General features: G+C 35.1%; 1 protein-coding gene across 5 annotated transcripts in view; it reads left to right on the top strand.

Moving 5' to 3' along the window:
- Positions 1–26,712, top strand: part of EPHA5 (EPH receptor A5) — a 383,390-nt gene that overhangs the window by 309,023 nt on the left and 47,655 nt on the right. For 3 of the 5 annotated variants that reach the window (XM_043906637.1, XM_043906638.1, XM_043906642.1), the window contains 4 exons: positions 10,753–10,818; positions 20,102–20,169; positions 21,454–21,579; positions 22,286–22,471. In XM_043906637.1, the coding sequence (XP_043762572.1) occupies positions 10,753–10,818; positions 20,102–20,169; positions 21,454–21,579; positions 22,286–22,471 (446 nt within the window). The remainder of the gene's footprint in view (positions 1–10,752; positions 10,819–20,101; positions 20,170–21,453; positions 21,580–22,285; positions 22,472–26,712) is intronic. The other 2 variants (XM_043906639.1, XM_043906640.1) reach the window with 1 other exon arrangement.

The raw sequence follows: 26,712 nt of genomic DNA on the forward strand, positions 1-26,712 counted from the left end.
GTCAATAAAGATTTAATATTTTTAGGCCATTTTTCATGTCATTGGATCATAGCTATAGATTGACCAGTCAAAAAAAAAATGTTTTTTTTTCCCCCCCAAGGAGTTCCCAGGTGGAGTGTGGAACCTTAGAGTGAGTAATTCCCATATTAGCTCTAAGTTTGTACCAGATATCTGTGCGCTCAAACCAAACCAACAAAACCAAACCGAACCAGAACTTCACCTGTCAGAAGTCATGCTCCAAATGAAACAAAAGGCAAAGAGACGCCCAGAAATCAAAAGCCAAGTGGCAAGGGTGCCCCCAAAAGATGGTAAAATGATGTTCAGAAATCAAAAGCCAAGTGATTTAGAAGCCAAACGTGACTTCCCAGTTCCACTAGACCTGCGACCTGGCAGAGTCAGTACTAGCCGCTATTTTTGGTTCTGGTATAGTTTCAAGCCATTTCTTTTTGGTTTCCTACAAATAATTTACTCTATCATTTCCTCTTTTAGAAGCTTCTAGATACCAGTCAAGGTAAGCATAACCAGCCTTTTCTAACTGTACATGCAAAAATATAAATTTTGAAATATCAAAAGAAACCCAATTTGGCCATTTTAGGTTGAGATCTCTTTTGGTATAATTTCTCGTTAACTAGGAGCTCGTATGTATTGTGCATGAATCTGGCTGGAGTGTTAGTCAGAGACTGACTTTCTGACACCCCTTTGTTTCTGTTTTTGAGAGATTCTCTTTCTCATTTTAAGCTCAATTTGTCAGGGATAAAAATCACTAGTGAACTTGTGTAGTGGGCTACTTGTGAGCTTAACTCCTCCAGGAGTCACCCCAGACTCATTTCAGCTCATTTAAAGTGTCAGATTCTGCCTCCAGCAATCTAAGATCACTGTGGCTGCTCAGGTCTCCGAATGGCCAGTTCTCATGTGTGGCCCCTGGACGAGCAAGTATTTTAATTAATGAGTGGATTTCCCTATGGGACCACTGCATGGAATGAGGACTAGGCCTCCACCACTCCCGTGAATTTCTCAATCACCCTAGAAAACCAAAAGTGGCCAGGAGGAGTCATGACCCTTTTCTTCAGAGCAAAACTCTCATGTATTTTCCTCACTTTTATCCTGACAAATTCTATAATGGCAGTCAAATTAAGGAAAAGTGTCAGATCAGCCTGTTACTTAACCACTCAGCGAAGACCATTCAGTCCCCTACAACAGATCGAACTCAGCATCTTTCAGCTGAGCCCCGAGTATTCCTCAATTTTTTTTTCCAATCAAGCCCCGCTACCCAGTACTCGGGAGGAGGCTACAGTCCTCATTTTGCCCCACATGAAACTTAACTTGCAACTCTCAAGTTGTACATCTTTTTTAGTTGACACCTGTCTCTGAATTCCAGAATTCGTTACTTTAGTATGCATACTATCATAGGATTTTTCAGGCTTGAAACAGGAAACACAAGGGGAAAGCAAGTGTGTTGGAAAGAGAGTCCTGTTGTGTGTTTCTCCTTTACTTTCACACCGCGACCACAATCCCAGCACTTCTGTTACTAGATGTCTGGGCTTATATTTTCCACACCAAGCAATTCCCTCTGAAGTTCCCTGAGTGTCCTGAATTCAACTCAGTTTGACACTAAACAGAGTTAGCACAGACCACACAGGTTAAGGGCTCAGTCCCAGACTCTCCCTTACTTCTGACACAAGCATCAGTATGAGGTCCCCAGCTTACTCATGGCTTCTGTGTCTAGGCCACAAATCAAAGGTTCCCATAATTCCCCTCCTTAGATTAGATTATTTGCTAAAACAGCTCACAGAATTCTGGGACACACCTACTTTTACCAGTTGATCATATAATAAAAGATTTGGTAAAAGGGTACAGATAGACAGGTGAAGAGATACATAGGAAGAGGTCAACATGGATCCCAAGTGCAGGAACATTTATCTCGTGGAGTTGCAGTATCCCAGCCTTCCAGTTTATGGGTGTATTTTGGGGATTTTTGTGGATAATGAATCATTAACTCCATAATGAATCATTAACTCCATTTCCAACCTTCTCCCCTCCGTGGAGAATGAGAGGTAAGGCTATAAAGTCCACATTTCTAAACATGATTTGTTCTTTCTGGCAACCAACCCACCAAGAAGTCACCTAGTTAGAACCAAAGACACTCCTATCACCCAGAAAATTGGGAGAGGTTTAGAAGTTTTTTTGTCATAATCCAGAATTAAAGACCAAATATTAGAACAAGAGATGCTCCTATAACTCTTATAACTTAGGAAATTGCAAGCATTTTAGGCGCCCAAGTCAGGAACTGGAAGTTAGAACAAAAGATTCCCCTAGTGCCTCTATATATCAAAGGTTCCAGGAGTTCATCAGGAACCAGGAGCTGAGATATATATATATATGGCTTCCCAGATGGCACTAGTGGCAAAGAACGCACCTGCCAATGCAGGGAACATAAGAGAAGCTGGTTGGATCCCTGGATGAGGAAGATTCCCCTGGAGGAGGACATGGCAACCCACTGCAGTATTCTTGCCTGGAGAATCCCATGGACAGAGGAGCCTAATGGGCCACAGTCCATAGAGTTGCAAAGAGTTGGTCATGACTGAAGTGACTTAGCACACATGCATATTTCTTACTATTTCAAAGCAAGATGTTAAGAGTGCCAAGTTTGTAACTTGATTAGGTAAGACTAGGAAGTCAAGAAACACCTGAAGTCACAGGCAAATTTGGCCTTGTGGTACAGAATGAAGCAGGGCAAAGGCTAATAAAGTCTTGCCAAGAGAAAGCACTGGTCATAGCAAACAGCCTCTTCCAACAACACAAGAGAAGACTCTACACATGGACATCACCAGATGGTCAACACCGAAATCAGATTGATTATATTCTTTGCAGTGAAAGATGGAGAAGTTCTATACAGTCAGCAAAAACAAGACTGGGAGCTGACTGTGGCTCATATCGTGATCTCCTTATTGCCAAATTCAGACTTAAACTGAAGAAAGTAGGGAAAACCACTCGACCATTCAGGTATGACCTAAATCAAATCCCTTATGACTATATAGTGGAAGTGAGAAATAGATTTAAGGGACTAGATCTGATAAACAGAGAGCCTGATGAACTATGAACAGAGGTTCTTGACATTGTACAGGAGACAGGGATCAAGACCATCCCCATGGAAAAGAGATGCAAAAAGGCAAAATGGTTGTCTGAGAAGGCCTTGCAAATAGCTGTGAAAAGAAGAGAAGTGAAAAGCAAAGGAGAAAAGGAAAGATATTCCCATTTGAATGCAGAGTTCCAAAGAATAGCCAGGAGAGATAAGAAAGCCTTCCTCAGCGATCAATGCAAAGAAATAGAGGAAAACAAAAGAATGGGAAAGACTAGAGATCTCTTCAAGAAAATGAGAGATACCAAGGGAACATTTCATGCAAAGATGGGTTTGACAAAGGACAGAAATTGTATAGACCTAACAGAAGCAGAAGATATTAAGAAGAGGTGGCAAGAATACACAGAAGAACTGTACAAAAAGATCTTCATGACCCAGATAACCATGATGGTGTGATCACTCACCTAGAGCTAGACATCCTGGAATGTGAAGTCAGGTGGGCCTTAGAAAGCATCACTACGAACAAAGCTAGTGGAGGTGATGAAATTCCAGCTGACCTATTTCAAATCCTAAAGGATGATGCTGTGAAAGTGCTGCGCTCAATATGCCAGCAAATTTGGAAAACTCAGCAGTGGCCACAGGACTGGAAAAGGTCAGTTTTCGTTCCAATCCCAAAGAAAGGCAATCTCAAAGAATGCTCAAACTACCACAGAATTGTCCTCATCTCACACACTAGTAAAGTAATGCTCAAAATTCTCCAAGACAGGCTTCAGCAATACGTGAACCGTGAACTTCCAGGTGTTCAAGCTGGTTTTAGAAAAGGCAGAGGTACTAGAGATCAAATTGCCAACATCCGCTGGATCATCGAAAAAGCAAGAGAGTTCCAGAAAAACATCTATTTCTGCTTTATTGACTAAGCCAAAGCCTTTGACTGTGTGGATCCCAATAAACTGTGGAAAATTCTGAAAGGAATAGGAATACCAGACCACCTGACCTGCCTCCTGAGAAACCTGTATGCAGGTCAGGAAGCAACAGTTAGAACTGGACATGAAACAACAGACTGGTTCCAAATAGGAAAAGGAGTACGTCAAGGCTGTATATTGTCACCCTGCTTATTTAACTTATATGCAGAGTACATCATGAGAAACGCTGCACTGGAAGAAGCACAAGCTAGAATCAAGATTGCCGGGAGAAATATCAATAACCTCAGATATGCAGATGACACCACACTTATGGCAGAAAGTGAAGAAGAACTAAAAAGCGTCTCTTGATGAAAGTGAAAGAGGAGAGTGAAAAAGTTGGCTTAAAGCTCAACATTCAGAAAACTAAGATCATGGCATCTGGTCCCATCACTTCATGGGAAATAGATGGGGAAACAGTGGAAGCAATGTCAGACTTTATTTTTTGGGGCTCCAAAATCACTGCAGATGGTGATTGCAGTCATGAAATTAAGACACTTACTCCTTGGAAGGAAAGTTATGACCAACCTAGACAGCATATTAAAAAGCAGAGACATTACTTTGCCAACAAAGGTCCATCTAGTCAAGGCTATGGTTTTTCCAGAGGTCATGTATGGATATGAGAGTTGGACTGTGAGGAAAGCTGAGCGCCAAAGAATTGGTGCTTTTGAACAGTGGTGTTGGAGAAGACTCTTGAGTCCCTTGGACTGCAAGGAGATCCAACCAGTCCATTGTAAAGGAGATCAATCCTGGGTGTTCATTGGAAGGACTGACGCTGAAGCTGAAACTCCAATACTTTGGCCACCTCATGCAAAGAGCTGACTCACTGGAAAAGACTGATGCTGGCAGGGATTGGGGGCAGGAGGAGAAGGGGCCGACAGAGGATGAGATGGCTGGATGGCATCACCGACTTGATGGGCATGAGTTTGAGTAAACTCTGGGAGTTGGTGATGGACAAGGAGGCCTGGCGTGCTGCAATTCATGGGGTCGTAAAGAGTTGGACACGACTGAGCAACTGAACTGAACTGAAGATCCACTGATGTTTCAAAACTCACCTCTCACCTACCAGGGAGTAGTACTTGGCTAGGACAGGTGTTTTTTTCTTAATAATTTTATTTTTTAATTTTTTTTATTTTTGACTGTGCTGGGTCTTCATTACTGCATGGGCTTTCTCTAGTTGCAGTGACTGGGGGCTGCTCTTCATGTCAGTGCCTGGTTTCTCTTTTTGTGGAGCACAGGTTCTGGGGCACACTGGCTTCAGTAGCTGCAGCACATGGGCTCAGTCACTGTGGCTCCCCTGCTCCAGGACACAAGCTCAATCACTGAGGCACATGAGCTTAGTTGCTTTGTGGCATGTGGGATCTTTCTGGATCAGGGATCAAACCCATATCCCCTGCATTGGCAGGCAGATTCCTCACCACTGAGCCACGAGGGGCGTCCTGGAACAGTTTTTGATGAGGGATCCTGAGGTGTAATATCGAGACAGCTATTACTATTGATGAGGGATTAGAAGCTTTTTAGTAGGAAGGAAGCAGACTCCTGGAAAATATTTAAAAATTACTGCATAAAACTATATCCTATTCCAATTTGCTTACAAAATGACTAGAGCATAGTGGTTGATTTATACATATAACCTGATGAATGTGTTGTAAATGTGTGTTTCCCCTAAGAGTTACTCATAAACACACACACACACATCTCTTTCCAGCCATTTTGCATTACCTTCTCTTGGAGGGTGGAATAATTTTCTTTTTATCAGGAGTATGGGGACTGAGGTGCAGAGTTTGGGAACCATATGTTTTATCATTATGCTTTTTATCTATTTCCCAGTTTTTGCAAAAGATGTTTTCAGTTTAGTCTAGTTTCACCAGGAAATCAATAATGAATCTAAGAAGGGTGACAGTAAATTAAGACACAGATGCAAAAAGTACTGCAGTATGAGATTTTTTGAGAAATGTATAAAACAACATTGTCAGTGTTAACTGAACAATATCCTAAACTTCTTTTGTTGTAAATATGTTACATATTTAAGTTATTTTTAGCATTTTAAAACTGATGTGGTGCAAATGACAGCATATTGTGATAAGCTTTATAATTGAAATTATTTGAGTTCTTTGCTTTTCTTAAAATTAAGTGAAGTTACCACAAAAATTGAAATCAGAGAGAACTGAAATTGTCTCATAAAAATGCAAATTCATGAAATGCTTGAATACAGTAACTCTTAAAAGATTTTGCATGCTTTTTTGTCATCATTTTGTTTCTCTGCACACTGTTTTACCAAATGTTTAAAAAATGTAATATTATACTGTATTAATTTCATTCCTTCATAGACTCCACAGATAGATTTTATGAACTTCAAGACATTTATTTGTTGGTCATTGGCTCCTTTAGTCTATAGCCAGCCTCATGCATATTGTCTGCTCCTGACTTTTTGCCATAAGACCATTATATTAAAATAATATGAGTTTAAACATTTTTAAAATGCTGACTGTGAGCCCAGGACAGTGCAGAAAGCTTTGCATATATAATCAAACTTATTCTTCAAAGCAACCCTGTGTGGTATAGTTTCTATTATTTATCTCATTTACATCAGTGACTACCAAAAGCTATACATTTATTAGTGAATACATTGGTGATTGCTGCTAATTTAACTACAAACTCCATGATCTTAATCATTTTGCTACACAATCAAAAGGTAAGGACATTTTTGTTGCTTTTAATAAGTTTTGGAGGATTGTTTTCTAAAGTATTGGTGGTACTTTTCACTGTGACCTTTGAGGGCACAAATTACACTCTCTTCTCCAGCACTAAGTTCCATCATTTTTGTTGTTGTCATTGTTTTATTTAAAATGGATAAATTAAGTAATTTTCATTTCCTTTTTTTTTAAGTAAACTGAAAATACTTTCTATTTAATTAAAATACTTTTGTGGAATTGCTTTCTGCCTCTTTCATTTATCTTTGAGGATCATTGTTTTTCTTATCCACTTGTATGATCTCTTGTTTAAGAATTTAAGTCATCATTTATCCACAGCCTGTAGTCTTGCTCTCTGATCTAGTATCTTTGAGGATTTCTTCCCTAGACTTATAATCACCTTTCTTCAGTAGACGGGAGGTTATCTTACATTGACACACAGTACATTTATTGATCAACTCTGTGTAAGACCTCGCTAAAGTAATTTCATTTGAATCTTCTTTGGGTCTGGAAAGCTTCCCTTATCACATGTTAATCTTCAGAAGGACAAATCAAAATATCTTGTTAAAACAAAGATCTACCATTTTATATTAAGTCTAGAAAGGCTAAACTGTTTTAAACTTGGATAATAATGATCTTGTTATAGCTGCATGCAGTTACTTACAGACTCCAGGTGCTAAAATCTGATGGGAATGCAGATGGACTCTGTGTCAAACCATAGCTCCCGTAAATTAGATTGGCTGCTATTTCTAGCACATTTTGGTTTCTGTCTCTAAATTATTTCTGAGACTTGTAAGCATTTTTAACCTGTACTTTGAGTATTTATTGATTAAGGAAAGAACATGTTTTTTAATACCATCTGGTGCTGAAGTGTTACTGTGACAGCATCCTCAGAGTTTATTTAAAACAAGTAATTTGAGGGATTACTATTCCACTTCAGATATTTATAGAAAAGGAGCTTCAGTTTTAATTTTCTTAATGATATATTAATGCACAGTATGCTCTGATCACTAAACCCTCAGAAAATATATTCCGTGGAAATGATTTTTTAAATTACACTGGCCATCTGTGTTTATGTGAGTTGGTCTGAATGGAACTAGATCTTAGGTATGTTATAAATGGAAATACTTAGTATGGTAGTAGTATATGAATCATGAAAAAATAAATTTCTCTGAGATAATGAGAATCTATTCTATCACTTTGATTATGATAGTACTAAGAGCAATAGCTATTACTCTTCTCCCAAAGCATACAATGTGCCAGACACTGATCTAAGTGAACACATATATTCTCTCACTTTATTTTCACAAAACCGATCAGATAGAATCCATTATTATCCCTATTTTATGCCTATAATCTGAAACACAAATAAGTTAACTAGGGCATTTATTTATGCCATCTTAAAACAAGTCAAAGAAAATATCAGTACCAAATCTAAAACAATGACAGAAAAAAACAGAAGTATGAGTGTTTGATTTTACATGATTTCAGGTTTTTGATTAAACTTTTTAAAAACTATAAATTTGAAGTCTAATGATAAGTAATATAATTTATATTCTTCAGAAGTAAAATTTGCAGTGTTATAGTGAAGTGTGTGTGAGTATGTGCGTGTGTATGTACTAATTTGTAAGAAAAAAGCGTTATTATATTTTTTCAAATGAAGAGACTGAATAAAATGCTATTATTTTTTAAATCATGAGTGTTTTTTGAGTCTTAGAACACTGATCAAGCATTAAACAAATTCTTATAGGTAATGACCATTCACAGCCCAGTTCTTGCTGTCCTAACTACAATTCTATATAAGTTTATAAATTCTGCACACTCAACTAGAAAGATATTTATACTTTGTTAGAGATGACATCAGCTTTTTTAACTGTTAAAAAACAATTGTGTACATTTTTCAACAATCTAATATTATTTATTATTTATTGATTTGGGAATGTACTATTCAAAATCAACACACATATGCAAATGTTCCATATTAATAACTATTAATAAATTGAGATACTTGTGCCATTAGTGGCTCAGTCATGTCCAGCTCTTTGCGACCCCATGGACTATAGCCCACCAGGCTTCTCTGTCCATGGGATTCTCAATGGACTGTAACCTGCCAGGCTCCTCTGTCCGTGGGATTCTCCAGGCAGGAATACTGGAGTGGGTAGCCATTCCCTTCTCCAGGGGATCTTCCCAACCCAGGGACTGAACCCAGGTCTCCTGCATTGCAGGCAGATTCTTTACCTTCTAACCCACCAGGGAAGCCCTATTGTGCCATTAGGTAATACCAATTACAGTGAAACTACTTACGGTTCATTCATTATGTTTAAACTGTGAGGGGGAAAAAAAAAGATCAAGGAATCATCCTCATCTCACAAAACTAATAGTTTAAAAGAAGAGGAAGGAAGACTTTCTTTAAAGTGCCAGATAAATGTTTTAGGCTTTTCAGTCCACTCACTCTCTGTTACAACTACCTAAGTCTGCCATGACAGCAGGCAGGACTCCTCCGTGAAAGACAGATAATGAGTGTGGCTATGTTCCAATAACACTGTATTTTCAGATATAAATGGTATGCTAGATTTGGCCCATGGGCTACAATTTGCCACCCCTAAGTATGAGTACTTATATAAGCAGAAGCAATAGGAAGGTTAACATATATAAGATATCAAAGACATTAATGAAATAAATGTAATGTTAAGGAAGTATATCAAGATTTGCCAAAGTATTGTACAGATGCTTTATCTACTCTTATAAATATTTTAATAATTTGAAATACTGAACTTTGACTTTTAATGCCTCTATAGTGAAAATAATTATTTAAAATATTTTTTAAAATACAAATAATCAAATTGGAAATAAATGTCACCATTGCCATTTTAGTGACAGCCAAATTCTCAGACACTTAGTAATGGGAAAAACTAAAGTACTGTCTGTGCTCCAAAGAAACTATATGGAACTTTGCTAAGTTTTCCTTTGAGAAAAGTCCATTGGAATTTGATTTGGAAATACTTGCCTAATTTTGTTAGCATTTCCAAAAATATTGGATGATTATATTGTATTTTCTTTTCCTTATTTGATATAAAATGAGTAGATATATTTCATAATTAAAGTTCAAAATAAGCAGAGTTTAGACAAAAGTCTTGGCCTGCTGATAGGTGGTATCATTACTGAGCTCATCCCACAGTTGTCTTGAAATCACTCTAAGGGAAATTTATAAAAACTGGAAGTGAATGCATTGAAACACTAAATAACTTTTGTGTTCTATTCTGCCAATAGTTTATGTGGTTTCTAACAATAAAATACATTATATTAAACAATTTACTTAGTATTTTCTGGATTTTTTTTTTGCTATGAATATGTGGAAAATTAAAAGAATATTGAATCTTGCAATATCCAGAAAAGTGCATGTATTGTATATATAGGTTGATTTTTATATATAGCAATAGCTCTGTGAATATATTATGGAGATGCATTTTTTAAAATCTGAAATATAAATTAAATGGTCACTGTCCATAAATGATTGGTGAAGTCATGTAAGCATAGCATTTTCAGTAGTCTATGATAAATGATGCCACCACTATAAGAAATCAGTGGGTCAAATGAGCAAGGCGTTATTCTCCATCTTAAATTTGTAGGTTCTACTCAAAAAATGTATGTACAAGGCTGTTTAGAATGTCTTTCGAATATAAATTTTGCAGGAATTTCTGAGGAAAGATATATTCAAGTGGGCTTATCGCTTTGTTTGTTTGCTTTAATTGGATAATCAAATACTTTGACTCATTATATTTCCTATCAAGTAAGCTCTTTAAGTATGATAAAAAAGAACCATTGAATACAGCTCGGTATTTCTTAAATCCATGAAATGCTTCTTAACTTGAAGGGCATTGTGGGAAACTTAACTGTATGCATGTAGGGATGTTTGCTTTTAAGCAGCAAAGCAGACACCCGTCTGACCTGGGAGTGTCTGCGTGCTGCGCCGAGCGAGCGGGACCTCGTCCTCATCTTGGGCTCTTTGTTTGCTTTACAGCTGCTGCGATTGTGGCTGTGGACGGGCTTCTTCCCTGTGCGCTGTTGCCCATCCAAGCCTCATATGGTTAGTGTTCCCCGCCTGCCTTCACTCCTGCGTGCTGTCCCACCTATATGTATTATCGTCAGCATCCTTTTTTTTTCTTTCATTTGTGTACATTTTAGTAGTCAGTGCACCAGTTACAGCTTAAAAGAAGAGTAGAATGACACTGTTCCGGAAAGAATCTTGAGTGATTTCCCTACATATGCTTTCAAATAAAATATCCGTCAAGTGTATCACCCCTATATCAAGCATTCATACTTCTCTTCCAAGACGTTTACTGTGGTCCTGATTTAAACCAGGAAGTTGTAAGATTTTAACATCTGTTTTACATTGAACATGTCACTGTTTATGTTGTTCCATTAAGATTAAAACCATATTATACATGGAAGTAGAATGCTACTTCTGTCAAGGTGAAGTCACTTTTTCTGTCTCCCAGAACCATGAAATGAACATAAGTGGGACATTCTATTTTCATAATCATCGTGGATATATGTTGCATTGGAGAACAGAACCACATTTAATTTTAAACGGCTAACTTAATAGTTTTAAGCTTGAATTATTTCAGATATTATAAGTGATATTTCTAATTTGGTACTAGTGAAGTAAAAAATATCCATATTTTGGGGGTCAGTGTCCAAATGGGATAGTCTTAATTATTTACAAATACAAATCTTAAATATATATCTGGGTTATAGCTGTAAACTTGTAGGCTAGAACATAAGACCAAAGAATTCTCTTTACAGATTGAGAGAGTGGTATGTGCTCACTCAGTCGTGTCTGATTCTTTGTGACCCCATGAGCCCACCAGGCTCCTCTGTCCCTGGGATTTTCCAGGCAAGAATACTGGAGTGGGTTGCCATTTCCTGCTCCAGGGGATTTAGAGGGACTCCTACACCATAGTGCGCTAACTTGTAAAAACTGTCAGATAATTTCTGTCTAGATTAAGGAGTCTGAATCCCTCCACTACTATATGCTATTATTTGTAGGTAAAATTTGCCAAGAAAAGAACCGAAATACATTTTAGAGAATTAGAGGATTGTCTTGGGCCTTTAAAATTGTTACTTTTATTCTCTAGGTGTAAATTAATTTTTGTTGATTCAAAAAACTGTGGTGTGATTGAGTGTGTGTAGATGTGAGAATTGGTGGAAGAGGTACCTATGATCTTCTGAGAACAAGAGAGCATAAACACAGACTGATAAGAGTCATTGATCATTTTTTAAATCTTGTGAATTTTTTTTATTTGAAAAAAATTTTGAAGTTAATATGAAAGTACAGATTTGTTCCTGGGACTTCAGTGACAGACCAAAAACAAAAAAGCCCTGAAGTCTAGCTGGCAGTGGCTGAAGTATAATATAAATGGCTTGAAACTGTGATTTTTTTTTTTTTTAACTGCTCTATAAAAAACTTAAAAATGGTCACTGAGTTGCTTATTCAAACTTGACTCTCAAATATGGATATTATAAGAGATAAACTCATCACTGAAGCAAAATAGATAGAATTTGGAGAAAAAAATGACATCCTTACATACCTTGAACTAAACCTCAAAGATATCTTAATGGGTATATGAACATTAATGAAGCCACGACTTAGAAAAGTGTTGGTGAAAACTAACTTTAGCTGGATTTAAATTTCTTGATGTTTTTAAAAATAGTATCTTTTTCTACTGTGTAGTTGACTTCAGGGAGTTTGTAAAATGAACAAATAAAAGAGGAAAAGTAGAAAGGTGGAACACTTCCTTCACAAGGAACACACCAGCGAACCTAAGAAAACACATTTTTTTCCCTAACATCTTCCCTTTTTTTCCTAACATCTTTCTCTAAAAATGTCAGTAATTTTGACTCGATGGGTGTGTTTGTGTGTGTGCATTTATCTTTGTGTGTGCATGTGCATTTGAGTGTTTCTGTAGCACAAAAAAACAGAAGTTATTTAGCCACAGATGGGCTTAGGTACCCAATAAAATGGTAACAGTTTGTGTGCAAATATTTATGGAAGAGCCGTAAGTTTTTAAGGCATTCTTAGTAAAACAAAACAAAATAAAACAAAAGAAACCAACTTTAATTGAGTTTACATAAATTAGACAACCAGAAATTTGTTCAAAATTATTGGTTGGGAAGAATGGAAGCTAAATATGTTTTTATTCTCTGATTTCTTAACTTTCATTTCATAATTTCTAGACAGTTAAAAATAATGTTTCTTTAGATTAAAGCTTTGAGGAAAAAACAACCTTTGATAGTGGAAATTAAGGGCTGAGAAAAATTTTCCTACTAGAATCAGTAAAATATTATGAAACCTTGACCTAAAATCTTGTCTCTTAATCTTGATTGTATAATCGTATTAGGATTTGTCAATTATCACATAAATAATTTCCAAGGAGCATTCTGTCATCATTTGTGAACCGACATATTTACAATTGCAGGACAGACGTTGGACATTTTGAGATTTTAAAATCTTGTTTTTCATTTATGAAAGACTACTCATGAATATGTGTGCTTGGTTTTGACCTTAATATAATGCAACGCTTATACATGAAAATTGCCAATTGTAAATATACTGGCTTTTAGAAGTATTTTAATATACCTTGTGGAAATCTCAGAGTCTGAAAGACATAATTTCAAAATCATTCATCTAGATCCTTGGTTTTGCAATTCAGATTTATGAAATTTTCTCCAGGGCTATGGAGTTCTGAGTTTTACTATTGCAGTTCCCACCACAAAAACATGTTCCATTATTTTGCAAATGCTAGTTGCATGTTGCTATCTTGATCTCAAATTAATTTTTGTCACTCTAGTTGCTTACTTTGTTGTGAAATCAGTAAACATAGGCATAGTGTTAATTTTTACAATATTCTTGCTTTGATTAAAATCTATACAGTTATGGATGATATTTCTGTAATATGTCTTAATGAAACTCAGATGCCTAAATTTTAAGCACTCTATCGCCAAGACTGCGTACATTTTTAACAGAAGTATTTTTTTTTTTAAATCACAACTGGCTTGAGATTCTAGTCCTCCCACCCATCCAATCTATTTTTATAGGCATCGATATTGAATCGATAATCTTCAATGTAAATGACATATTAACATGTGAAATATATTAATATTTATAAATATGAAGTTTCTAAAATAAAGTTATTATTTGATCCTTGATATTCATTTTTGTCTATGAATACAAAAACATATATATATATATACATATATATATATATGTGTATAAAACATCATGTTTATTATAAGTTCTGAAATATCCCGTAGTCCAAGGTGGCTTTTTCTTACATTTCTTGAATTCAAACCCATTTGACTATTTTCTTCATTCATTAGGTTTCAAGCTTTCCAGTAGCACTTACTCCTTCTGAGGGGTGCACATGACAAGGAAAATGGAGTTCACTATTCTGAAAATAGAGTTGATAAATTCTTGTTTTGTTGATTTACCTACTCTGATTTTTAGGAAATCAACCTCATTCTTTTAGCAATCATTATTGCTTATTTTTAATAATATTTAAAATCAGAAGTACAAGGGATAAACTCTTCTTTCATAATTCAGAAAATAAAGCTGAAATAAACATATTTTTCTGACGAAAATGGTTGTGAATTGCATTGAAACATTATTTTATTAATGTTTCAAGGAACTATTTTTCATTAGCTTAATTACCTGAAAGTTTCTTGACATTTTAAGTGAACAAGATTTTCTTTTTACATACATTTCACAGATTATTTCATTCATTTACAACAGATTTCTGCCCAGGAGATATGTGGCAATACTATTCTATCTTATAGTTAGGAAAATACATAGAGAATAAAAATCATCCCTTATAATTCTAGACCCCCATTTAATGTGCTCATGGCACACAAGTGTTGGGCTTTTCCACACAATAGAGAGATAATATATTAAATTCCAGTTGAAGGCTTGCTATATAAAATGTAACTATAAACTGCTCCCAAACCCCTTTTCACAATACCTGTGGCACGTCAGACCATAGGAGATATTAAAGGGGACTACTCTAATTGAGAAAATCATTGGTCATATGAACTAGTTCATTTATCCATGAACTAGTTTAAAAATTAGTAGGAAATTTCCTACTCTTGCATTAGAACATAATTTGTTGAAAACAGGGAGACACAATCCTTACATGTCATACTTTATAAAGTGTATTTCATGTCAAAATTCTAAGGTAATTAAAATTTAACTCAATAATGAAAAGTCAATAGTTCATCTTTGAATTCTTTAAAGTATTTCAAATTATTCATGTCTTCCCATTATTGCTAATTCTGGAAGGATTTGAAGAGCTTATTAATGAAACAGATTACAAATTCATATGTAGTGCATTATTTTGAAGGTGTTGTTTATAAGTTTTTTCCTTTGTCTTTTAGAATATAGAAATTAAAAATAATATACAAGGCACAAAAAAAGACCTAAGTTCACTTCTCACATGGCGTCAGCCATAAGGAGGTTAGTACCCTTGGTAGAATGTGAGATGGGAGCAGCTATGTTTGCCCTGCTTCTGCAGTATAATCATCACTCTCATTTCCTGGACAGGAAAAGCATGCTTCCCAAAATGAGTATATTTCCTTTTAAAAGTGCATCTGGGAATGTTCAGTAAGTGATAATACATGAGTTACATTTTTATGTAACTTATATTATCTGTAAGGAAATCAAAATGCCATACCTTGTATACAAATGCTAGTAGGACCACCTATATATCTATCCAGTGTCCCATTTTACTGCATTTGCACTCACATTCTTATAGATCTGTGGTCCTGAAAAATAAAGCAATCTATTTTAAGTTTTCATTAATTATTATTAATAATAAGTTAATATTCACATGCTTCTTTATTTTATAGGGGATGAGTTACCTGAACTTTTATTAAAACTACCTTTTTTCAGTTGGAGAGAAACTTGAAGTGAAAAGGTCAAACTATTTTCCCACAAAACTGTAACTTTTTTTTTTTTAAGATGCCAGCAATAAAATTCTTAAACACAACAGTATGCAGTGACTGAGGTCATTATTATGTCAGAACAAGAGTGTGTGCATATATGAAGAAATGTGTTTTGAAAAGAGGATACAATACAGGGAACTTTTCTATAAGCGAGACATATTGACTCTAATGTTTGCTACAACATTTGCTTTTGAATATTTTTACTTTAAAGTATGGTAAAGCATTTCTTAATCCATCTGGACAGTAGAGGAGCAGCTGTAGGCATGTCCATTTCTGAGCCAGGTACTGCATATGCTCACTCTTTCAGAAACATCAAAATGCAAAACCATTACTTCTTTCACCATTGCTTCCTCCCCACCATATTTAGAATTAAGGGGAAAGAGTGTTTGTTCAGTGTTCATTTCAGTAGGCTAAACTAAAGAAAAATCTGATTTTGTAGAGGTTATTGTGGAGTAAGGATCTACAATCTCCTTTTGCTCTTTCGTTCACTCCTCTCTCCTCATTGTTCATAGTAGTGTCATTTAGAAAGTTCTGATTCTGTTCTTCACTTGGTACTCCTTGAGGGCTTCACATTCCTACCTTTCATTTATTATCTAATCCTCAATTTACATCTGAGAACTAAATTACTCATTAGTACCTACATCCATTCATAAAGATTATTGTTTACTATTTCATGTCTATGGAAGTTTCAAATATCCAAATTTAGAATTAATGGCTTGGACTATTTTTAAGAGCAACATTAATATCATCAAGGTTGTATTATTAAATCTTTAGGATAGATATGGGGGAAAATAGGTTTATCTCCAAATTAACCATGAAATCACTTATATATTATATAAGAAACATGACTCAATGCCTTTTAATAAGTTTCATTAATGAGTATAAACTATGCCTACATTTAATGTGATTTCTCATGCCCCCTCTAGTGCTAAAATAAAATAACATCATTTTCTAGAAGAAGATATGCATTAAAGGGTAGAGGATGATTCCTCTAATTACATTAAGATATTTTTAGCACAATGATATCAAAATCCATTAAAATTGTGATTGAAGCAAAATGAAGAAACTGTTTCTTTTCTGTTCAGAAAAAAAAAAAATAAAGGTTCCAGAAGATAGCAGTTTTAATTTATATATGGAAAGGCATACTTATTGACTGTCTGATGGGTTAAAATGATGTATCTGGACAAGGTACAGAAAATGGTACTGAATGAAGAGGCTTCCTGCAAAGCTTTGTTAGTGAGGCTGAACCACGGCTTGAGTGCAGTCTCTGCCAGCAGCACTTCTACTTGGCTGTATCTTGTTGAGGTTTGTTTTAATGGTGCTTTGGGGGTTTCCAGAACTTAATTTTATATGTTAATGTGACATGCAGCCGTATATGTTATAGAACTCCAGAGAAACCCATAGTCAGAAATAACTCCTTCCTAGTGCCCTCCTGACTCTCACCCTAGGTATTAAAATGTTAACTGCTCCTCAACAAGGTATTCCCAAATCATTTTTTAGATTAGATCCAAAGTTTTATTTCCATTTTCATATAAGGAATTTGCATGCAATTTAAATATCCATGAGGCTTATTTAATGATAAAGACTATTTGAGGATAGAAGTTTCAAAGCTTAATTTTTTTCTGAACGTAGGAGAGTTGAAGGTGGAGTGAATGTTTGTTTTCTAATGTAAACTGCAAGAACTTGTATACTTTTTAAGTCTCTTTAGAATTCCTCTAATGAAGTTTTCTGTCAGTGTTCTTTACATAACGTAAATCTCAGGATGATTTCTCACAATTGTATGTAGAATATTGTTGAAAATAAAAAACAGTATCAATACCTTCTCTGTAAAGGCACATACATCGACTGAAAGAAGAATGTAATACCTAAAATTATGAACAATATTAAAATAACAAATATCAGCTTAAATAGATTAACTATTACTTCAGGATGATATCGTGTATTTGTTTTTTCTATCCATTTCACTGTGGTGAAGTCATTCAAGATGTCTTGCATCTACATGTTTTGAATACAGTTTGAAAGGCCACCAGATCCCCATGGTGTGATGCTCCTCACCTACGAACACTATATGTATTAAACACATTATTTCAAATTTATTTAAATTTTGCTAGCTGTACTTTACTAATAAATTGCCAGTTCTCTAACATGATAAAATTAAGATAACTATATTTTTTTATCAAAAATGGCACAAAACAGGTTTTGTAATCTATTTTGTATGTGTAATTATACACTAGGAAAGATAGAGGATATAATAGGTTTTATTTTTATATAAAAATATACACATATTTAAGAAACATTTTAGAATATGAAACCAAGAACAGTCCCTCAGTGCATGTCAGCTGGCCCCTTCCCTTACATCCAATAGGAGTTCTCAGTCAACTTTTTAATGAAAATATTTTGTCAATCTGACATTTCAGCTATATTTTCTTTACGCAGAAATAAATGAAATTTTGTTCTTGATAAACACAATTTTTTTCGAAGAGTTTGTGAATAATAAATTCACCTCCTTAGGAGTTTCACTAAAAGTAGTTAAAATGTTTTTATTTTGGTTAATTGTTTTAATGTTATATTGTTGTTCATGCACTTCAGTATTCATCAGCCTATTCTCTCTCAAACACTTGTCATTATGTAGACTCAATCAGAATATCATCTACTCATTCATTTATTCATTTCATCAATGTGACAAATATTTTTGGTGCCAAGTCTGATCCAGGTGCCAAGTGACCAGAAATTTATAGATGAATAGTAGTTGCTGCCATTTAAGAAACTAACAATAAAACAAGAAAGCCAAAAAATATTCTCAAATGACCACATTGTATTGTCAACTGGAAATCTCTCCATGAGAGGAATACTGAAAACTATTGGGTTCATAGTGAGGAAGATTGAAATAAGCAGGGGTAATGGTGGCAGGGGGGACATAAAGAAGGCAACAGTTGAACTGGACTTAGATTAATTGGAGATTGTTAAGAAGAGCCTCCTAAGTGTAGGAACCAGTATACAGGAACATATGGAAGCATGGAGAAGTATCCTGGAGATGATGTAGGAAGTATGCATTGGGGCCACACTTAGGAATCTTTACTTTTTTATTGAAATGTTTTCAGGAGAGAGGTAACATAATAGAAGAGTACCTTATTTATGGTAATGTGGCTGCAGCCATGTCTACTATGGTTCAGGAAAGCAGTTATAGAATGCAAGGGCATCAGTTCAGAGGCACTGATAGTAATTCAAATGAAAAAGAACAAGGCTTTAATTGAAGAAGGGGTAGAACTAATGAGATGGAAGAGATGGACCATAAGATTTTATGTTATATAATGCTTGGGATTTGACAACAAATTTATTGTGAGGTACACAAGCATAGGGCTTTGACCAGGTACCAAGGCCATGGAAGTGTTATTAAGAGGAAAAGAAGGCAGCAGATCAAGATTGAAAGTAAAGAGAAAGATAACTGTTGTTGTTTTTTTTTTTTTTTCCCGCCCAAATCTGTTGAGTGTGAATGCCTGGGGAATATTCCTATAAAGTAAATCTACAGAGAATAAAAATGTAACTCTTGAAAGGATAAAATCAGAGGGATAGAGATATTAATTAAGTTGATGGAAATGGCTAGATCGACAGGAGCGAACCAGAGAAGTCTGGGCAGAGGACATAGGGAATTGTCCATATAAATGAAAAGAGCAGTAAGAAACATCAGAAAAGGATTAGTTAGGGATATCAATTAATCATGGATTAAAAATTAAGAAAAAGTCATTGGATTTACAAATGAATATGTCATCAGTTTTTGAACATTAGAGGGGAAGCTTTTTGTGAGTAATAAGAGCAGATTTAAAAGGACTTACAAATTAGTAAGTAGAGAAAAACAGGCAAGACTAAGATTTGGGGAGTGGAGCTGAGAGGGGTTGCAGACCTTGCGGACTTGACAGTGATCTCAGTGAGTGCGAGGGAAAAAGAGCCAGCAGAGAAACTAAAGACTCCAAAACAAGAGGGAAAAAAAATTAAAAATGATAATGTAAGGTGCTGAAGGGAGGAGCTATTGAATCAGAGACATATTGGGGCAGTTCATCTGAAAAAGGCAGGGGCCTCAGAAGTGGTTAAAAAAAGTAAAAGAGGAAGGGAACAGAGAAGTGTCTGGTGTGTGTTGTATGGTGAAGTGATATTTAAAAATAGATTTGGAGAGCTTCAGACTTCTCAGTGAAATCTGGGCAGGAATAAGGGATACTGTCTGCGGAAATACGATTCATCCAAGAGTATTGGTGTTCCATCCTGCTGGTGTGAAAAGCGCTTAAGATTGCAGTCATTTCAATTGTGTTGTGTGCTTCTGGGCTTGATGTGATTCACCACTTGGGAGATGTGGCTAATCATGGCTTACTCTGTTCCAGGCGGTGTGGTTACAGCAAAGCCAAACAAGACCCGGAAGAGGAAAAGATGCATTTTCATAATGGGCACAGTAAGCAAACTGTAAAACAAAAAAAAAAAATTAAAAAAAAATGAAAATAAAGCAAAGTAAGGGAGACTTTATTGTTACTTTGGCTTCTTTTCAGGCAAAGATTTGTAAAAACTGACCAAAAATATTGTGTTAAAAAGTGTTTTTGGTACATTCCTGGGCTTGCGGTGTTGCTGGCTGACCCTGGGCAATAGCTTAATGTTTTTTTTCAGTTCTTTAAAGCAAACTCTCCTTATAATAATGAAAACAAAAACTTTTTGCTTTATAAAAAGTTGTTATATATCAAACTGTATTTCCAGGCCAATTCTAATTCCTAGCAATAGTCAATAGAAATATATCATTAGATAAAACCACCAGAATAAATGAATAAATTTTTCTTCTTTTTTCTAGCATTTTGGCAGGAATTTCCCTGAGCAGATCCTATAACAGCAACCTTGGTTCAAATGACTTGAAAAAGACTACACTTTTAAGAAATGCAGAAAATCAAGTTTTATTCATGAGCTTTAAAAATTAGCCTAAATGGGTTCTAATTTTATTATTTTAATATGTTCATTTTTAGATAGAGTACAGTGTGAGTTGATTTGCCAAGTAAATGACAAAAAGAGTGGGATTTTTTTTTTGTTTGTTTTTGTCTTTCTGCCATATCAAAGTCATGAAAGAATTTTTGAGTCCATTTTCAGTACTATCTTGTTTAATGTTATTTATTCTCAAAAAATATTGTTGAGGGTGATATTGGTAGTCTTTAAAATATGATGAAACTGAGGCTCATAAAATATGAGAGACTTGTATAATGCCCTGCAGTAAAAATAGAGTGAATTTCGTTTTTTCTTTTGATTTCTATGTCAGTCTTATAGGACCAAAGCACCAGAAAATTTGTTTTAATTTATTTTTATAAAAACTAAATCATCTGTGATGAGATTTTAAGTAAAGCATAATAGAACAAACCGACAACTAAGCCAATAGCATTTCATTGTTCAGTTTGGTAAGCAAAAGTGTCTTAGTTTGCCTCAGAGACTGACTCCCTGAACATAACTGCTAAAAGAGGTATTTATTCAAATATGTCTTCACATATGTACTTCATGGGTATGCCAGCAATCCAGATTTCTACAATTATAAAAGTGAGATAGTTGTACAAACGACTCCTATAACTCAGGAGAAGAGTCAGTCCTTGCAGCTCTGCCACTTCTAGAAATTAGGGATTTAAGCCATAGTTGCACGTTAATAATGTTTATAATTTCATTCATCCATCAAAAGCACTTCTATTTTAATGCCCGTTTATTTTTGCAGTTAAACTGCCGGGAGTAAGAACTTATATTGATCCACATACCTATGAGGACCCCAATCAAGCTGTCCATGAATTTGCCAAGGAGATAGAAGCTTCATGCATCACCATTGAGAGAGTTATTGGAGCAGGTAAGACAGTGTGTTTAATTTGACCTTTTAACGTGTGTTTATATTATAGAGTGTAATATATCAATGTTCTGATCTAACTCAAGATGTTTTTAATGTTCTGTAATTGTCTTGCTTTCAAAGTGGTATATAATTGATCGTATTTTACAACTACCCTCTACATAGCTCATACTTAAACCTGCAAATGTCTAGCTTATGAAAAAAATAAACCAGCAAAAATAAATATTCAAACATGGTGTTTTACTATCTACTATTTATTATATTTCATACATATGTAATTTGTAATGCCCAGAAAGATTTACAAAATTTAAGCATCCAATTATTTTGTGTATGAATCATCTCTTCACTAAGATTGTTTCCTTTTTGTCCTGCTCTGATCTTTTCTTATTTTCTCATTAGTGTCTCACTGCTAGAGTAGAAAGTAAAGGAAGAAGGAAGTGGTTTTCAGTCAGTTGCTTTAGGTTTCCTTCTAATGTTTCCATTAAGGTTTCTATATGTAAGACAGATGAAACTAATAACCCATGTGTTTCATAATCACGCATAGGTGTTTTTTTCCCTAAGGACAATTAATGTCTTTCAGCAATGACAAGGAAATTTGGACTCCCATTTAATTTTGTTTTGTCTAAACCTTACTATTCTAAGAGAACTTTAGAGTACTATTTTAAAGATGTTTAATGAGTTTATGTGTTTTCTACATCTTTATCACAAGGTGAATTTGGTGAAGTTTGTAGCGGACGTTTGAAACTTCCAGGAAAGAGAGAATTACCTGTGGCGATCAAAACCCTTAAAGTAGGCTATACTGAGAAACAGCGCAGAGATTTCCTAGGGGAAGCAAGTATCATGGGGCAGTTTGACCATCCTAACATCATTCACTTAGAGGGTGTCGTGACCAAAAGTAAGTACAGTGGCAAACTGTGCATGTGTGTGTTATCATGAATATCTGAATTTCTTCTACTAGGTTATTGTTAATTTCAGGATACACAGAACACTGGGCATAATAATTCGATTAAGAATTTCTCTGATATTCATAATATGTGTCCTATACTTCAGTGGTTTCTTATCAAAGCTGATCTTCAATGAACCTGAATTTCTGTTTATTATTTTAAACATATTGGATTAACTCACTTACTATGAATTCAGCACCAGAGAAAATGTTTCCAGATAAAAGAAGCAGTAAAAGTATCATTTTTTTTTCCTCTTGGCTCTTTCACTTTTTATCCTAATGAAATATTAACTTCAAAGTTTTGATTGAGGCATTGAAGTTTAACATTTAATAGGATTACTGTAACCCTAGGTGCCTGCCACCTTTTAAGTGGCTCTTTATAGCCAGGTGTATTTCTTTTATTCCTTTTTTTGGTTGAGATATTTTAATAGTTCTAAAGAAAGCAATAACCTCAGAAGACTGGGAACGTTCCTTAAGACTAATTATTTTGTTAAAGCAAATCCTGTTTTTACTCAAAAATAGCTAAAATTTCACATCTGTCAAATTCTTGTTAATTTCTTGTAAATACAGTTGTGTGTTGAGTGTTCCAATATAAGGATTTCAAGCAATTTTTCAGTCATCCAGTAAAGTATTTATGCGACACGTAACTGAGGCCTTTATTTTCTTTTAATCCATTTTCTCTTTGCCATTCCTATGTATTCTCTTTCCTTCCCTTATTCCTCATACCCTACATACCACTTTGTAAAATCATCTGAAACATTTGGCAAGGAACACTCTTTAAACTTTTTTTAAACATTGGTTCAACTTCCACTTGCTATTAATCCAGTTTTAAATGATATATGCCAAATATGCATAGCAGCAATGTATGTTCAATAAGTGTTCTTATTCTACAAAGTAATGTAATTGATTGGATGTCCATTTCTACCATTTTGCTTTTAAATATGGAAAACAAAACAAAAACAACAGCAGCAATAAAGACGGCTTTTTCACAATAAAGAGGAACAAAAGAAACAAAAAAAATGTATCTGATTTATTACCAGTTAATTCTCAAATCATGATTCATTCACAGTAGGTCACAGATGAGAACACAGAAGAAAAATACCTTAGCTAAGAGTATAATGTTGATGCTTGACAGAGCTTTTGAATCAGCCTGTTTTGCTGGAAGATTGTTTTTCTCTATGAAACAGAGAGATACACCTCCAATAAGAATGCCTATAGAGGAACGTAACACAGAAATAAAATTACCTGCAGACATGTGGGTTTCTTCAAACTTAGATGTGTTTCTTTCCTCCACTTGATGCCTGAAAAAAGGTAAGGGGCAGGGGCAAGAGGCAAATGAGAGACAAATAAAATAAATATTTTTTGAAGGAATAAAATAGATTTTACAAAAATCATGTGCTATGATGAATGGGGAGGAATATTTTAGGTTAGAATATGATGTGAGGGAGAGTGTCATAGGGCCAGTAAAATGAAATCAGAACTTGAACGGGGCTATATTCTATCTGAAAGGAAGGACTTTGGAAGGACATTAGTGATAGCATATACTGGGATAGATGCTGTGGAAACAGGACTTAACAGTGATTGAGTAGTCATTTGCTATGCAAAAAAAGGTATTATCTATTATATAACATACTTCTTAATGACAGTCACAGTATAATAATATACAAAATCTTTGATTTATTTTATGTCTTCTTTTCATCCTTAATATGACTGTTAAATTCCGCTTCCTCGAATAAACACTGACCATGACTTCCTCAAGGGTATATGTAAAACTAAGGGCTATATGTAGGCAGCCAATCTACCCTGTAATGAGTTAGGCTGTAATGTGTAGAAGAGGGACAGATCACTATTATGATCACAGAAGGCAGTACCGCATAATGGTCAAGAACATGGCCTAGGGATCTATCCGCTGATTTTAATTTTGCTTCTGCCATGAACTACTATGTGGCTTTGCACAAGTTAGTGATACATTCAGAACCTGTTTCCTCACTAATGACATGGGATAAGAATGCCTCATAGTGATGTTGCAAAGGTGACTTGAATTAATACAAGTAACGTTTAAATGGGCATGACACAGAGCAGGTAATTAATAAATACATGGTTATTACTTTTCCATTTATCTCTCTTCCTGGGCTCTGAAATTCTGCATATCCATGTCGTTACTAATCCATTTTAATTGATATGTTACCCTGCCTACATTGCCTCTTTCTCTGAAACCTAACTACCTTTGCAGTTCCTTCAAAACCTTATTCAAATTCCATCACCACCTCCACAAAATAATTCCTCATCACTTAACCCTGAAATACCTCCTTCTTTTGAACACTGTGCTAATGTAAGGATTTTTGTAAATTTCTGCAGTGTTCCTTACTTTGTCCAAACCTCTTATTCAGATCTTTCATTTATTTTTTTCTTTCTTGCATATATATTTTTAGATCCCTGGCTAAAAATATTTGCTCCTTGAAGAAGCAGAAACATCCTAAATATTTATGTAAACCCATTACACTTAAACCTGAACCAATCCATGCCACTTTAGTTAAAACTTTGAGCCTCAATGTCACACACACACAAAAAATCATACCTACTTTATAAAAATTGTATGCAGATGAAATTAAGATATGTTTGCGTGTGAATAAAATTAAAGATAATTGTATTAGTGAATAAGTATTTATTTTAATCTATTTAAGTAAATGCATCAGATAATAATAGTGTTAGTGGCTCAGTTGTGTCCGACTCTTTGCGATCCCGTGAACTGTAGTCCACCAGACTCCTCTGTCCGTGGAATTCTCCACGCAAGAATACTGGAGTGGGTTGTTATTCCCTTCCCAGGGGATCTTCCCAACCCAGGGATTGAATCCAGGTCTCTTGCACTGCAGGCAGATTCTTTACCATCTGAGCCATCAGGGAAACCCCCAGATAATACTAGACAAGATCTAAAAATTACTATAGCTAATATTTCACCTACTTTTATAGACCCTTAATTTATTACAGAACTTGTTTTATGTGAATGGTTCTGGCTGAGACAATAAAAGACAACTAAACTTCTCAAAGTAAGACAACTGAATTTGTCATATACTATTTTATATGCATTTGAGACCTTTGTTTTGAAGCAAATGTCATCATCAACAAATGATCATCTTTAAATTCTGAAAGTCTAGTTTAAAAAACCAGGACTGTGGTTGAAAATACAGACTTAACATTTCCAATCTTCTATTCTCTTTGATGTTGCTGCCATGAAGCTACACATATGTGTAAAGCAAAATGTAAATATTTAAAATATTTCTTTGTCTTATTTGTTCTATATGAGTTGAAACTATTTCCCCTTAATAAATGTAGCTCTTGATGTTCAACCTAGGAAGTCTTCAACTTGTTTTTAATTTACCATGTTGCAACTCACTTTATTTGTGTCCTTAATTTCATGCTCTCTGATCTGATGCTAATTTATTCAGCAATTATTCTCAACCTGCAGCACACAGATAATGAGACATAAGCGCAACTAAATCTTGTGATTTTTCTGATTGAAGCAGAGGTGGGGAGCCTGAAGTAGCACTGCTCAGGGTGGCGCCATCATGAACCTTCTTTCCTGTATCACTACCCCACCTGCCAGAAACATGGGCCCTCATTCAGATTCCTTCTGTGATTTGTTGTTAAACAGGACACATCACAAACAGATATATATTCTACAGAGGCTTTATGACAAATGATGTAAAAACCCACAGTTCTTGGCTTAATTGACTCATTCGCAATGCAAGATGCTTTAATATAACATACATGGAGCCAGCTTTTACTACTTAAATAGATTCAGGAAACAAAATTTAAGAGGGAAATTATAATTTATCCACTGTAGCATTCTTGGTTCTCTAAGATTTATTTTTCACACCCATGGAAATATTATCAAAATTGAATAAATAACTATTTCAATTATGCCTTAGAATTATTCATAGTTATATCGTGTGTGTGTGTGTGTGTGAGTTAGTCGCTCAGTCATGTCCGACTCTTTGTGATCCCGTGAACTGTAGCCTGGCTGTCCATGAAATTCTCCAGGCAACAATACTGTAGGTTACCTGCCATTAGGGATCTTCCTGACCCAGGGGTCAACCCCAGTCACCCACATTGTAGGCAGATTCTGTACCGTCTGAGCCACCTGGGAAGCCAGTTATATTTTAGTTCTCCTGTAAAATTAATAAATTTAAACA

Source organism: Cervus elaphus, chromosome 6 (genome assembly GCF_910594005.1).
Source record: "Cervus elaphus chromosome 6, mCerEla1.1, whole genome shotgun sequence".
Classification (NCBI taxonomy): domain Eukaryota; kingdom Metazoa; phylum Chordata; class Mammalia; order Artiodactyla; family Cervidae; genus Cervus; species Cervus elaphus.